Raw genomic sequence first — 15,115 nt, forward strand, 5'->3', positions numbered from 1 at the left:
TCTCTCCCATCGGCGCTGCATCTGAAATCCGAATCCGCTTTCTGCTCGGTTGAATTTTTCGATTGTCATTCCGTACAAAGGTTGAGAGGATTAATCGTATGTACGAGAGCGACATCGACTGACAAAGTCACGACTTCGAAAGAACGCCGCAGAGATCGGGATAGATCTCGGTGGGTGGATCCGTAAGAAACGCCCGCGCAATTGCGCGTCGTGAAAGACGAGGTTGTGCGCCCCGCATAAGAATATCGACGGAGACCGAGCGAGAGACCGCGCGAGGCCACCCGTGGAAACTCGCTTTACATAATCGGCCAGTTACGAAGGGAAGGAAGAGAGGGAGAGGGCGCAAACGATGGTTTCTTTCACAAACCGGATGCATACCTTCGCGCGCGTCTTCTTTGAGAAGAAGAAGAAGAAGACGAAGAAGACATCGCGCGTATACGCGTCATGAGATCGCGGATTAGCCATCCCGCGGCTACAGAGAGAGAGGGAGAGAGAGAGATCATCGAAGGAACTCGCACTTATAGAGCGCCGCCACACCTCAAATTACGTTATTTCATTGAGCGCGCGGGACAGATATGTATCGAGCAGAATGCTGTTTACATAACCGACGTCGTAACGGATTAATTGCCGCGTTACCGATCGCGCCGCAATTACCGTGCAACCGAATGACTAATAGCTAGACGTCGCGGTTGGAACATTAAAGACTTCGGAAAAAGGGTCAAGAAGCTTCGGATGATATGCGAGCGTATTCTAGAGATTTAATCTAGACGACGAGTAACTGGTACCGAAGCAGAAATACAACCCTATACATTAACGTATTCCGTCGTTTATCTTCTCCGGAGCTAATTAAATGTGTTTCAATATACATAACAGTTTAACGCTTTAACTCTTCCATAATCTCGGATAATTAATCTGTCAAACAATACGAGTACAATATATTTTTTTGTAGTCACTTCTTCTAAAATAAATTTTCCTAAATATTGTGGGAAAGATATTTTCTTTTAGAAGATTACAATATATCTTTAAACCCGATTCCCCGAAATTGCCGTGTCCAGCGTGAGAACGAAATTCCAAGAGTCCCATAAACATGGTCCCGCGAACGAAGACAATGAAATGTTAGGCGATCGCCAACACTTGAGACCTCTATCCGGTTTCGGAGAGAGGGAGCTGACCTCCCAAGGAGATGGATCGCCGTAAAAGCCAACCTTCTTCCTGTTTGTTCCTCTCAGTTCTTCGGAATCCGATCAAGCAGTTAATCCCAACTCGACTAAGCGATATTCACCGCTTTCTGGCATCTCAAATTGCGCAACCGAAATTTCATCCAGTTTGCACATGCTCTTGGAATAAATTTTTTTTTTTTTTTTTGTCAGGACACATACACGACCAACCCATCCTCTCGTTGCGTCGCATTCTGCGAACGCTTTATATCTGTCAACGGTCTGGTAGATTACGATTAAAAACTTCGCGGTTTACGAAGTTTCTCATTCTCTCTCCGGTGTTTTTTTCTCTCTCTTACCGTGTAATTCCCATTCGTCTCTTCTCACCGTGTAATTCCCATTCGTCACTTTTCATTTCTTCGTTTTTTAGTTTTCCTCACGCACCCATTGATTCTCTCTCCCAACGTTCCTTCCTGTTTTCCATGCGAGCGATAGCAACACAATCGCGCGGGAGATAATAGCCGCGACTGGACATTGATGGACTTTCTCTCTCGCGGTTGACGCGGCGTGTTAACGACCGCGTGCGCGCTCGAGGATCTCAAACGCGAGATTCTGGATCTAACCGAAGTTATATATCGCGTCGCTAAACTGTACACGTGCAACAAGTCCGCGACTGCAGTCGTCGCAGGAAACGTTGCTTTGTTGCGCATGTACTCGGTTTAATTTATGACGCAATCTCGTCATTTCGGAAAAACATCGCTGTTTTGCGCGGGATGACATAAACGACTGTCTCGCATGAGGAAACTGGTACTCGATCGCGGTGTGTCGGTTGAGTTAACAAAATTGTGCGCGCGCGAAATAATATTAAAAAAAACATATTGCATTTATTTTGTGCGATTTTGTATTGAACAAGCGGTCAGAAGATTCCATCTTGAGAGAAAACTGTTAAACTCGAGTTTGTAATATTCGTCGTAATAACAGCAATCACAACGTTTAAACGCCAATAACACGTGCGGGGAATAAACTGACCGGCTAACTTTAGAGACGGTTCTCGGTGCAACGACCGCATTACGTAAGCGACGGAAACGTGCCAAAATCGTGCGTGTTTCTCGGAAATCGGTCAACGATGCGTCGCGCCTACCGCTAAACAGCAACGCAAACTATTTTGATTTAACTCGTTCTTTGCAGCGATCACTTGCTTGACTACTGTGTGTGTGTATGTATTATTTATAATTCTACGAGGCGAGAGAAGGTATAGAAATGTTTTTTTAATCAGCACGACTTTGTAAACGAGAGAGTTGTTTGAAATTCACGGGTGAACGGCCTTACGCGATCGTTTCCCGCACGCATACCGCGCGATGACTTTGCTTTGAAGAGCGCCGCTGTGACAACGTCGTAGCTCTCTTGCATTGCGGAAGTCAAATTTTCTGATTGCTGATAAAAACCAATTTACGATTGTCAGGACGATTGATCACTGTATTTTGCACACAGAAGCGTATAATAAGTTATTGTCTTGTGTAAAACGCGATATACAATGGAAAAGTAAATTTTCTTTCGATTTTCGTATTTTGAATCAAAAGTTTGATTTCTGTTGATAAAAAAAAACAAATTGGAAACATTTCTAGTGGTTTTGAAGATATAAACATTTAAGAAAAATTAATTTTTACTAGAGACACCGGTTTGAAATTTATGGGTAGGTCTAGGAGACCCTTATCTGTATGCGAAGAGAGTTAACTGCGTATTTGCATCGCACTGATTAAATGTATCAAAGCAAGTCATTTAATTCAAGAGAAAAACGTTGTATCATTATTGTCAGAAAAATGCGCATGTATATCAGTGCTTTGTATCTTGAAAAAGCAAACGTTATAAATATTTAATTATTCCTATTTGTATTAATAAACTGATAGATATGTGATACGGTATTTAATTTAATAATACCTTGCAATTTATGTGAAATAACTGTTCGCGGCTTTCTCGCGTGAGATTTCAGAATCTACAGTATTACTTTGCTCTCTCTCTCTCTCTCTCTCTCTCTCTCTCTTGTCGGTAATCGCATACAATACAGATCGATCGCAAGAACAAGATTGTAATCGACTTAATTAAAGTTCATTCTGACGTTATTACAGTCGCAATCGATTGGCGGGAAAAGCGATGCGAGTAAATTGACGCGTGTTTGTCGGAGACGACGACGGTGTGGTTCTCGCGCGCGCGGCAAAATGTGTGGTTGCGATTATATCGCAAAGATTACTTTAACTCGACGCAGTTTTCTCAGTCAGAGAAAATGATTCGTTCCTCACGATTATACGGAGTCAATAGTGTGTTTAAAGATCGCAGCGCTTTTTACTTTAACTCGCGTGCAATTTCTGCTGAGTATACACCCTCGCTCGACCTTTCAGGAGATTCTTATTATTATTATAACACAGTATCGCAAAAAGCACAGTTTGCAACGGCAAATTGATTTCGCATTGACGTAAGCAAAATGTCATCGCGACTGTTAATCTTCGGCAAATACGTGCGCCACGTGTCACACAAATGAAGCGCCGTGTTTCTTCTTTTACACGGCGAGAATATCATGCGTGGCGCATGTCGCGAAATGTCATTTGAAAGAAAGCAACAATAAATCTCGATTACATTCGAGTATTTCGACTTCTTTGAGAATATTCTAAATGTCAAAGAGAAAATAAAGAGAGTTGCTTTTTCTTCAAATAATTTTATTAACTTTCAGCTTTAATATGTACAATTGTACGTCTGTAAATATTTTTGCCGCAATACACGACGCGATATTCTAAAAAATTCAGACAAAAAAACTCATTCTGTAAATGACTTCCGCTCTAATAGATCACCAGAATCACGATCGACCGGATCGGTTCGGTTTTTGTGACACGCAATACGGTGTCGTAATTTACGCCATTTCCGGGCAGGAAGAATCAATCTCACAATCGACGACAATTAATCTCGCTGCGGCTGTGCAACGTCCTTTTACCGTACGTGTCACCGACAGACACGTGCTTCAACGAGCTGGAGCGTAATCGACACGTCTGACGCCCGATAACGAACGAGTGCCGCGCGAGCCGAAGAGAGATCGTGTTTAAAAAGGTGAATGTTTGTTGACGCAAGCACACACCCAAACCCTGAAAAAGACCGCGTGAGAATATCGGTCGGACCTGCTGTTTGAACAGCCCTCCTCGACGCGGGGAAAACGTTAAAATGATTAAGGGGCTGTTTTTCAAGTCGCGCACCGAACGTTACGTGTAGTATCACACGAGATGAGTAACAGACAACTTCCCTTTTGGCCGTTGAAACACGACGTGTAATCCAGAGAGCATCATGGGTGGCGCGTTAAAATTGACTGTGACACGTTTTTCTCACTTAGCACTTTTTTTTTTTTTAATTAAAACAGTGATATAATTACAGAGATATCTGATAATTAGAAGAATAATAGCGAAAAGTGACAGAATCTTTATATCGTTTTATTATCAAATTCATTGTAGGAAAATGGGGAAATAACCGAATATGAGATCCTGCCTCCATTCTTGTGTATTCTAAGCGGTATTTGTAAAAACGCGTTTAACAGAAACGATTTTAGCGAAGGGCTGGAAACGATTTGCCGAACCGGATGAAACGATCGGGTGTCTGTTGCGTGACTACGCCCGCTAACAATAGAGAGACCGATCGAGTTCGATAATACATCTACAACACCTCTCGGCTGGTATAACGAGCTCGCCGACAAAGTGCCAGCAAATGCGCCGCACAATAAATGCGGGAGAGCAACAAGATCGCGGCAGATGGAAGTATCAGCTGCATCGCCAGGGGCGGCTCGTGAATTAGCGGTGACGCTTCAGTTTTTTAAAAACCGTATTGATTGTAATTTCGATTCCAAACGCGCGCGACTCGAATATCTCTGGTTATTGTAGTTTGTAGCTTGTATAAATTACAAAATTGATTAATACGTGTTCTATACGGTATTATTCTATCAGTGAGTGTTGTACAAATCAGCTTTATCTCTTTTCTGGCTTCAAATTGAAATCAAAAAATTGCATAAATTCTGAAAATTTATGAAGAGAATCGGAATTACATAGCCCAACGTATTATTAAATCGGAAACCACGATTTTCATCCGGCGCGGTTCGACAGAGAAACCATATTTTCCCGTATAGTTGTGTGTATTTCGGCGCGTCGCATATTTCCATCCGCCGCGGGATAACATATGAGCCAGCCATGAGGCATGCGTCTATATTTGAAGGCGGGTGGGAAATCAATATTCGCGATTTATTCTTTCTGTTTTACAAGTCAATTTGAGATCGCTCGTGGCGTATTAAATCCGCCCCTGCGCCGCGTTCTTCCCGGTAGCCATCATTTCACACGGCTTCTCTTGGCGAATCTTCTACCGCGCCGCCGTTACGGACAGCCGATCACGGGACACAGTGGCGAGTTGCAAGCTGCACTTAAACCAGAAGATAAGAGCCGGGAGGTTTTGCGGTTAAATCGGCAGGAAGGGCCCGCCGTGGGGCACGGCAACTTCAACTGACCATCCCGTAACTTGCGCCGTCCGCTGCAGCCAAGACCCTGGGGCACTTTTCCGTAATAACGCGTCTAGTCTTCGACCAATAAGGCGCCGATAAGTGCGCTTCGATCCCAGATAAAAGACAGAAAATGCTGTAGCTTCGTTTGCGGAATTTGCAAGAGCAACGTAAAACTTCAAAAGAGTCGAGAGAGAAATTGAAGGGAGGAGGACAAAATACATATATATATATTCACTAAAGAATTTTCAAAGGTTTAACATTTTAAATATTATTACGAGACATTACAAGGATTTTAGATTTTTACTAAAATACGTATAAAAGTTTTACGTGCATAATTTTCTATAAATCTAATTGCTGATTTCGTTGGTTTTAAAATATATGTATAGCACATGTGCACAACATATGAGATTCTTAGTTCTCACAAGCAGTTTTCCGTTCATTTTGCCGCGACTGTGGATCTCGACACGAGATGAATATCGTATTTCCTATAATGCATGGGTCGGTTGCAACGCTGAATTCTGCGCAGAATCTACATCGCGCACAGACTGTCTTTTGCATAGGTTATCGCGCGCGACTTGGGAATCGGGCACGAATTTTTTTTTTCTTTATTTCAACGATTATGTCGGGATTCGCAGTCGTTTTCTCAAAATTGAAAACTTGTCGCAACGATGTCGGTGAGCTTTGTAGCGACTTGCAATTGTTATTTGTTATCCACAGCTTTGTCCTTTCGGCGCGAAATACGACGCGAAATACATGTACCTAGAATAATTTCATTGGTTTTTGTTTTTAAAATTCAACATATTTTACGCATTTATTAAACATGTCACATATTGATGGCACACATTCGGAATAAAAACATTAATTACGCACCACATTTCCACGTGATTCACGTAGAGAGACAACGTTTTACCGCAATCCATTGTAGAATCCTAAATAAATACAACCACGGAAGGCTTCAGAGAGTTTACCCTTCCCTCGAGAGTAAACACATCCGGTCGCGCCGATGAATGAACCGGTCGGCAGGATTTTCTGCTTTGAAATTCGTCCTGGCCGCGCGCCAGACAACTCATGCATATTCACGCATTCGCGCGAGCAGCGCGGATGGATGGACAGGAAAAAAGGATGGCTCGAGAGAAGAGGAAAGGAGAGGAAGAACGGGGAAAAAATAAAAAAAAAACTAACGGGAACGCGTCGATAATCAAGATCGGACGCGGTAGAGTGTCGGGGTATGAAGCCCTGGGTCCGTAATTTCAATTTCAAATGCAACTCCGTAAGGGTAGACAAGGGGGTGGGAACAAAAGTTCCGACCATTGTACGTATGCGCATTTCTATGGGTATCGTCCTCCCGCTATTCTCGAAGCGCGTCCTTCTCGAGACCGGTCTCAACCGCGACGCTGCGAGTTTCAGTCATCGTAAAAATGCAATGAGATGCGCGCGCGATAGCGGCGAGAGTCTTCTGTGTACAGATCGGAATGATAAGTTCCGGACAAGACTGTGTGTGTGGTGAAAATTGGTTTATGTTTCGATTGGCGGGATTTACATTGTGAGATTACATGCATCTTGTTATTCCAAGAGTGAGCTGATTGTTGAAGATCTTGCTGTATCACCGCGCATATATAATTTAAACCTATATAGCCTATAGCATAAACTTTGTCTAATAAGTTGCGTTAATTTTAAAAGAACGAAAGATTTTGTGTTGTTCTATAAAACACACGAATGCACACGAATAGATCAAATGTTTTTATACAAGACTTGTTTTGTCTTATCCAAATTTACACTTTGCTATCGTCTTGAAATAAATTTTTTTTTTTTTTTTTATCAAAGAAAACATATTCTGTAAAAACTTTGCCAGACTAATTCACCGGCAATTCTCAAGTTGCCGCGAACGTATATAATTACTGCTTCTTTCTTTCACCATCCAATCATGCGCGATGCAGGGGGCAACAACGTTCCGATGCGCAGATGAACCTCGATTAAACGAATTAAATGCCTGCTCGTGCTGGACGAAGTAATTGGCCGTCGACGATTACGAGATAAGTCGCGCCAATTTCGGCGGCAACGCAATTTAAACGGAATCGGTCCGTTTAAATCGCCGGTTTCGTCGAATCAACTCACATGCTCGCGTTTATCGCCTCGCACCCCACTCTTTCCGCCAATTGGCGCTCGTTAAATTGCAAATTAATGCAGAAACGTGCGGTCCCCATCGAAAAATTGTTACGCGCAAATTTTGTTCGAACTTACCCGACATTCATCAACGGTACTCTCACCCTGTCGTCGGTCCGCGGACAAGTTTTTTCACTCGCTTTATAATTGGATAATAGCACCCTAGCCGTAACAGCATAAATTGATGAACATGAAGATCTTTCCGCAAAACAAAAGCTAGTCTGTGTCGTTTATGAATTTTTAATAATATAATTTTTAAGAACTAGCACAACACAGGCGCGCGCTACGCGCACGCTATTGTTATTTTTATTTAACGTGTTGTCAGTTAACACAACCTGTCACCGCGATGACAGATAGTATATATGTCTTATAAACCATATAATACACATATGAGAAATGTCAGAAATAACGCATGAAAATCAAACTCAAAAAATAGTGAGAAAGAGAAGTGGAAAAACAACACGTGACTAAAGTCAAGGAAAAGGGTAAAAAAGAGAATATTATATATATTATATGTAATATTCTATATCTATATATAATACACACACATACGCATATATGTGTATATATATATATATATACCGTAATCACGTGACCGAAGTCAGTAACACCGCCGCGGTCGCGCGGCCGAGGTCAGTGACTCCACCGCAGTCACGCGACCGAGGTCAATGACCCCGCCAAGGCCGCGCGGCCGAGATCAGTGACATTACTCTGTAGTATGTATATAATACATATAATACAATATAAAGTATAATATTATAAATATATAATAAATTATATGTATAATATGTATTATTTAATGTTATATATAATATAAATTACAGTCACGTTATTTTTACGTGTTGTTTTTCTACTCTTTCCTGTCACGTGACTTTAGTTACGTTTTTAATTTTCTCTACATATACGACGAAAAGACTGTCTCAAAATCGCTTTTATTATTTACTCTCTCGATCTTACCGATTCGATTCGACTCGATCAACCAACCAACCAATCGGCAANGCGGAAAAGAGGCAACAATAGGTGCGATATATTCGACTCCAAACGCGCACTTCTTGGTACACATGCCTTTTTTAATATAGGAGGATACAGGTTGTTATATACATATACATATATGTGCAATATATAAATAACTATAAAAATATTATTCAATATGAATAATATTTTTTTTATCGACAAGACTATTAGTACTGATATATTATTGATCTGTGATGATATTTAATAAAAGCTTGTGTAATAACATGCTTTGTCGAAGAAAAATTTGAAATACTCTCGATTTGATTCGATGCAACATCTGACATTAGTAATCAATAACATAATCATTGATTATTCGTGTTCTCATCTTACGTGGCTAGGTTCCAGCACGAAGATCTGACTGTTCGTGGTTTTCTGCGCGTTCTGGCGTCGCCGCTTGATTCTGGCTGCCACAAATGGCACAAACAAACTTGGGTCGTGTTCGATATTGTTTCCGCGTTGAATGCGTTGCACTATTAAGCTTGCTATATATCCTACCACTAAAGTAATTGTCAGTCCTATGGGATTGTACCACAAGTAGGAAATGCGGTACAAATAGAAATACGACGACGGATCCTCCTCTATGGTACTGCAACAATAAAAATAAACAAACAAATCGTCAATTAAAACACGTATCGTAATTAAAATATCTTCAATATTATGTGATAAATCACATTGATTGAAAGAGAAGATGTATTTGTATAAGTTTTAATAAAAAAGAAGTTTTAAAATTATTTTAAAAATTCACTTGTAATATTCAATTAATAAAATATTTAATTAATAAAACATCTATCAAACGATAAAAATGTTCGCGCTGAAATTCATACGATAAATGGATTTATTATTATCTAATATGATCGAGGCCACGTCAATTACATCAGCTCGTCCGTCTTTACCCTTTTCGCAATTGATTGCGTCATTAAAATGGAGCCGTCAATTCACACAAATTCTTTCGCCGACAAAGAGAAAAAGCAATAACATATCTAATCCTACTATTAACAGCGCGAGCGAGGATTCCACGACAACCGTAATTTCAGTTTATTAACGGTGCAATTAGCGTTATTTACCGTGGGAAATGCCGAATGGGGCGAGCTTGATCGTCCATGAGAAAGCGCCAAGCGTAAAAGAAGTTGAGAAGTAGCGCTTAACTTGCAGCTAATTACATCAGGACACGAACGTAACTCCACGTGCGCAACGTAACATTCGATGCGTTGCGAATTCGTCGAGAGAGTAGTCGATTTACTGTGGCGATGGTGTGTTTTACGCGGCACAACACCGATAAGTCATATTCCAATCATCGTGCGCCGCCGCGCGCACCGTCGGATACGTTCTTTCTCCCCGTTATCTGTTTCCCGCGGCTAAGATAAATTTATGCTCGGTCGATTCGTCGATCTACGACGAGCGAGATAAACGGCCGCCAATCGTAAATCCGTATCGCATTTATTCCCGATAGATACCGCAATGCTCTCACGTGTGAGAGCACTGCGGTACTACTATCGGGAATAAGCATGGCGCTCTGAAGTTGAAACTTTCAGTAAAAGGAAATGCACCGTTACGAACTACTGAAGCACGATGGAGTTTGACATTTTTATCGATTTTATTGTGACTCAGTCAGAGTCACAATAATCAGACTCGGTAAGTGAAAGCACAAAAAAAGAAACAGAATTTCCAAATCTACCTTAATCGTTGTCGTCAATTAATACATAATAACAAATCAAATAAATTAATTGATTTACTTAATTAAATAAACTTTTTTTACGCTTTGTGTTAATGATTTTATTCTAAGTAACAATTTTTTGTTGATGTCCCACCTGTTGGACATCATTTGTTCGGCAAGCATCAGTTCTGTAGAGTTGACGCAACCTTCGACCGACACCGACAGCGCCGGAACAGGCGGCTTCGGCCCGAAGGTGGCCGATAAGCAAACGATTAACGCTGTAATCATGCCAATAATGGTTCCTATCTCGTTGGCGCTTTCAGTGAACATTCCGAGAGTAAAAATGCCCAGAATCGGTCCGCCGACGGCTCCGTGAATGCTGAGACCGACGGAGATCAGCGTGCCCATCGTTTTCGCAAGCAGCGCTAAGAACAAGCAGAGAAAGCCGTTCATAACGGTGAGAGCCTTGGCCGTGAAGGCGGCTTTGTTGTCGGAAAATTCTACTCCGAATTTTCGATGCAACGGTTTCACGTAATCCTCGAGCGCCACCGCGGCCAGCGAGTTCATCATTGCGGAGATTGTGCTCAGACTCGCACTGAAGATGCCGGAAACGATGAGACCGACCGTACCGGGTGACAATCTCTCCGCGATAAAGTATGTCAGTAACTCGTCGTAAGTCGTGATTTTTCCGGAAGTCAGAGGATCGCAGTTGTGGTAAACCGCGTAGAGAGTTATCCCGGTGAAACACGTTAAGAAACCTATTAGCAGGATGAAGGGACCGCACAGAAACAGAGCGTTTGTAGCCACCTTTACATTCCTGCAGGAATAGAAAGTGAACGTTGCGATGCGTCGTGCGTTCGGTTTAAGAAAATAAATTTATAAACTTTCGCTAACGTACTTGACGGTCATCAAACGTTGAACTTGCACCTGATTCACCGCGATAAATGACGTACATACCGCGCCTCCGCCAATCATCAGAGACCACCATGTATAGCGAATGGTTGGATCCAAACTGAAGCTAAATGAAAAAATACAATTTTACGAATTACAACGCTGATTTGTGATTTGAATGACGTTTATCGTACAAATCGAGTATTTTGAAACAAAATTTTACGCTTTTGAAGTGTTTGAGTAAAAATATTTTTTATATAATAATATTTTTTTTATAACACACAATCAAAAGAGCAACTCACTGGTTAAAATCGAAACGATTTCCTTCCTGCGCGATACGCCAGACACCCGCAATTCCGCCATCGGTGTTTACGACAATGATGAAGATAATAACGGAGAGAGAAACGATCATGAGCAAGCCTTGAAAAATATCGGTGACCAAAACCGCTTTGATCCCGCCTATGGTCGAGTAGAAGGTACAGATTCCGGCGAGTATCAAAATGCTCATGATACTGGACAGGCCTGTGGTGGCTTCGAGAGCTATGGAAGGAGCGTACAACATCACGCCGGTCAGTAACATCGTCTCGATGAAATTAGCCGCGCTCACCAGTAATCGCATATACAATCCAAATCGCTTTTCCAGATACTGTGAAAAAAAGGAAACCAGATTTACGAAAGAAAAAATCTTGTCTCGCGATTTCAATTTAAGAATAACATTCGAGCTAGTTGCTTATAGACTGTGTGATACGTGATACTTCTCGAACGCTTCTCGTCCGGCATTACCTCGTAGATGCTCACGACCTTCAACTCGAAGTATACTGGCAGATATAACAGAGCAATAAGCGGCACGACGAAAATACCGTTGGTGTACAGCAACATGACGAACAGACCGCGAATATAAGCCTCCCCGCTCATTCCAAGCATGGTGATTGCCGATATTTGAGAAGCCATCATGGCAATCGCAAGAGGTAGAATACCCATCGAGTTGTTCGCGCTGAAGTATTCCTGTCGATGTTAATTATCATGTTAAAAACGACGATAATCAGCGTCGATCGCGTTTACGTCACGAAAAAAACTTCGTTGGAAGATATCTGTTGTTCTGTTCGACGCACGTTTATTGCGCGCAAACCGATCGGAATTTCTCCGTCGGATTATCGGATCGAAACAATAGTGCAAATATTAACACGTTGACGTTTGGAAAATTGACTGCAATTATTAGCTTCTCCCGCATAGTAGTTGACAATTCATGCGAACGAAACTATTCAATCGCGAAACGAGATTGATTGCGATATTATGTATCGACGTGATTCGTGCGAATTGATCGCGACGATCGGTTAATTTGATTTGCGAATTGATATTCATTAATTAAATAGAAATTGAAGTTTTTTTTTTTTTTTCAACTGACCGCGGCTGACTGTTGTCGACCACCGCTGAATCGATAATAGATACCGACCATGACGGAGAATGACATAATTACGCCGATGACGAGGTAATCCGGCCATTGCAACATATGGACCTCGCCCTCAACGAATGACTAGAAATAAGACGTAAAAGTAAATATTCCACTGTGATGGATTATTATTTGTTGCTCGATAACGATATGTTCAATTGTTTGCGCAAATCAGCAAATAGTATACTTACGTCCATTTTGCGCTCAAATTCACATACACACACACACACACACAATTTACCACACCATTCACTTGAAGCAGAACTTTTAAATATGCACTTCAAAGAAAAAACAACAAAGAACACGAGGATCTGAAATGTTCATGAGCGTTCGTCAAGATCCTAGCCGCGAATGTGTCCGTTTTGCCATTGTCTACGAAAAATGGGAAGGAAGAGTAATATTACGTAAAGAATTGCTCGGCATCTTTAGCACGCGAAGCATGGAGTTTTCAACAGGTAAATTACGTGTGGTGACATGTTGTTTCGTGTTTGTAATTGACGGTCAGAAAAACTGATTCACAGAAATAATAACAAAAATATGAGCGAAAACAAATCTTCAGTAGTGATATAAAATGCACTTATATTAAGCGTAATATATTTAAGAAAGTGATTCGACATCTGAAAAACTGTCCGGATCAGCGATTTGCAAGTAATTGAATATCATTCAAGATATGGTTGTAATATTGCTGATATACCCGTTGGAGCACGTCGGATCCTGAGGAGAGATTAGATTGTTATCGTCGGATAAGGCTAAACTTTAAGTTAATGTGTTGTAGATGATAGCGTTCAAGATGCTATCTTCACACGCGCCAACCCGTTCGACGGTTCGATTCGCTTAACGGCGACGAAATCGAAAAGCAACGGAACGAACCAACGCCGAAAGAAAGTTGCGACTTTGACAGAATAATAATAACAAACATATTTACGTAAATCAATGTACAAAAACTTATCCTCGCCAATATTACGTAAGAGCAAGTCTCGATAGATGTGAGATAATAGGTAACCTTGTGATAGTATAAAGCACAGAGATAAACGGTGTTGCGGTGTTTTTATATATGACAGCATTGCGTTCCGCTCGGAGAACGTATTCACTACAATTATCTTCGAAGTGAGATAGAATATGCGCCTTGCGATGTATCATTTTCCAAAAATAGCGAGGAAGCGATGTCATTATTCTCGATGAGAATCTAAAAAAGTGTGCGAAATATAAAATCTGCTTGCGTGTAAATAGTATTAAATTAAAAAAAAAAAAAACTCTTGATTTCGCTCTCCACACGCACGCATTGACGGGTATTTGCTTGAATTTACTTCTTTCGACAATAGCTAGTTGGTTGCCGTACAATAAAGGTTAATGACGATACTGTTTAAGCGCCGACTAATTTCCGACATTGTTACCGGTCCGTCGACCGCGTTGTTTTACGCGAATAGTATTGCCGACGAAAAGAGAAAAAAGAAATTGCGAACAAAAGAGGAACGAAGATAGGACGGGAGAGGATGGGAGGGAGAAAAAGAGGAACTCGTAAGTGGTGAATTCCCGTCATTAAGTCGTTAGCCGGACGACAGCAGGCTAACTGTCGGCTTAACTGGCTGCTGAACTTGATCGACCAATCGTTGACCCCCACGGCCAATCGAAATTTACCGTGTGCCAACCATTCTCGTTCCATTATCGACATAATTTGTCCGATATTATTCGGGCGCGCGTAGGTTGTTTTCGTTAATTTTTCGGCGAGAGAAAGCGCATCCGTCACGAACACCTGTACACACTTTCATTTGGAAGTAATTTGAGAGAAGTAATGTAAATAGAAACGCGGTCGCTATATAGACCCGTGTCTAATAGACTTTTGATCTCTGTAACACTTTAGAAACGAAATTTTTTTTAAATTCATGTCTTTGAGGCCTTGCGTAAGACGATATCTTGAAATGTGTAATTTCTCAGAAACATTCGAAACATCATCACTTGCTCGTGTCATCACGCAACCTTTAATATTGCTGTGATGTATGCAGGGTGACAATTAATATTCGATACGTGTAACGAACTTTGGCGGAATCCCGTAGGTGACGAGTCGTGCGTATAACGCATAAGTAAACCTCCGGAAATTGATTTCTCTTTCAAAACGCGTACAAAGAAACGATGTTTTTAAGTCGTTCTATTAAATTAATGCAACGTGGCAATGAGTCGTCACATACGAGTTTGCTTTTTAATACGTGATATTGCGTGAATCTGGATTGTGACATTTTGCTCTTGAAGGTGTCGGAAATTACTGT

At 41.3% G+C, this 15,115-nt stretch overlaps 2 protein-coding genes across 7 annotated transcripts in view; one reads left to right on the forward strand and one right to left on the reverse strand.

The window, feature by feature from the left end:
• LOC109851967 (tensin-1) overlaps nt 1-15,115 on the forward strand; it is a 162,613-nt gene that overhangs the window by 17,240 nt on the left and 130,258 nt on the right. The gene's annotated exons all lie outside the window — the stretch shown is intronic.
• On the reverse strand, nt 9,062-13,182 carry LOC109852010 (putative sodium-dependent multivitamin transporter). Its single transcript, XM_020422728.1, has 7 exons — nt 13,043-13,182; nt 12,807-12,935; nt 12,185-12,406; nt 11,704-12,047; nt 11,409-11,528; nt 10,665-11,327; nt 9,062-9,442 (listed from the first exon to the last, which is right to left on the reverse strand). Exons 1-7 carry the CDS (start codon nt 13,046-13,048, stop codon nt 9,178-9,180), a joined length of 1,749 nt encoding a protein of 582 aa, XP_020278317.1. The 5' UTR covers nt 13,049-13,182; the 3' UTR covers nt 9,062-9,177.

The sequence above is a fragment of the Pseudomyrmex gracilis genome, unplaced genomic scaffold (assembly GCF_002006095.1).
Source record: "Pseudomyrmex gracilis isolate BER0280 unplaced genomic scaffold, ASM200609v1 scaffold_1, whole genome shotgun sequence".
In the NCBI taxonomy this organism is placed as follows: Eukaryota; Metazoa; Arthropoda; class Insecta; order Hymenoptera; family Formicidae; genus Pseudomyrmex; species Pseudomyrmex gracilis.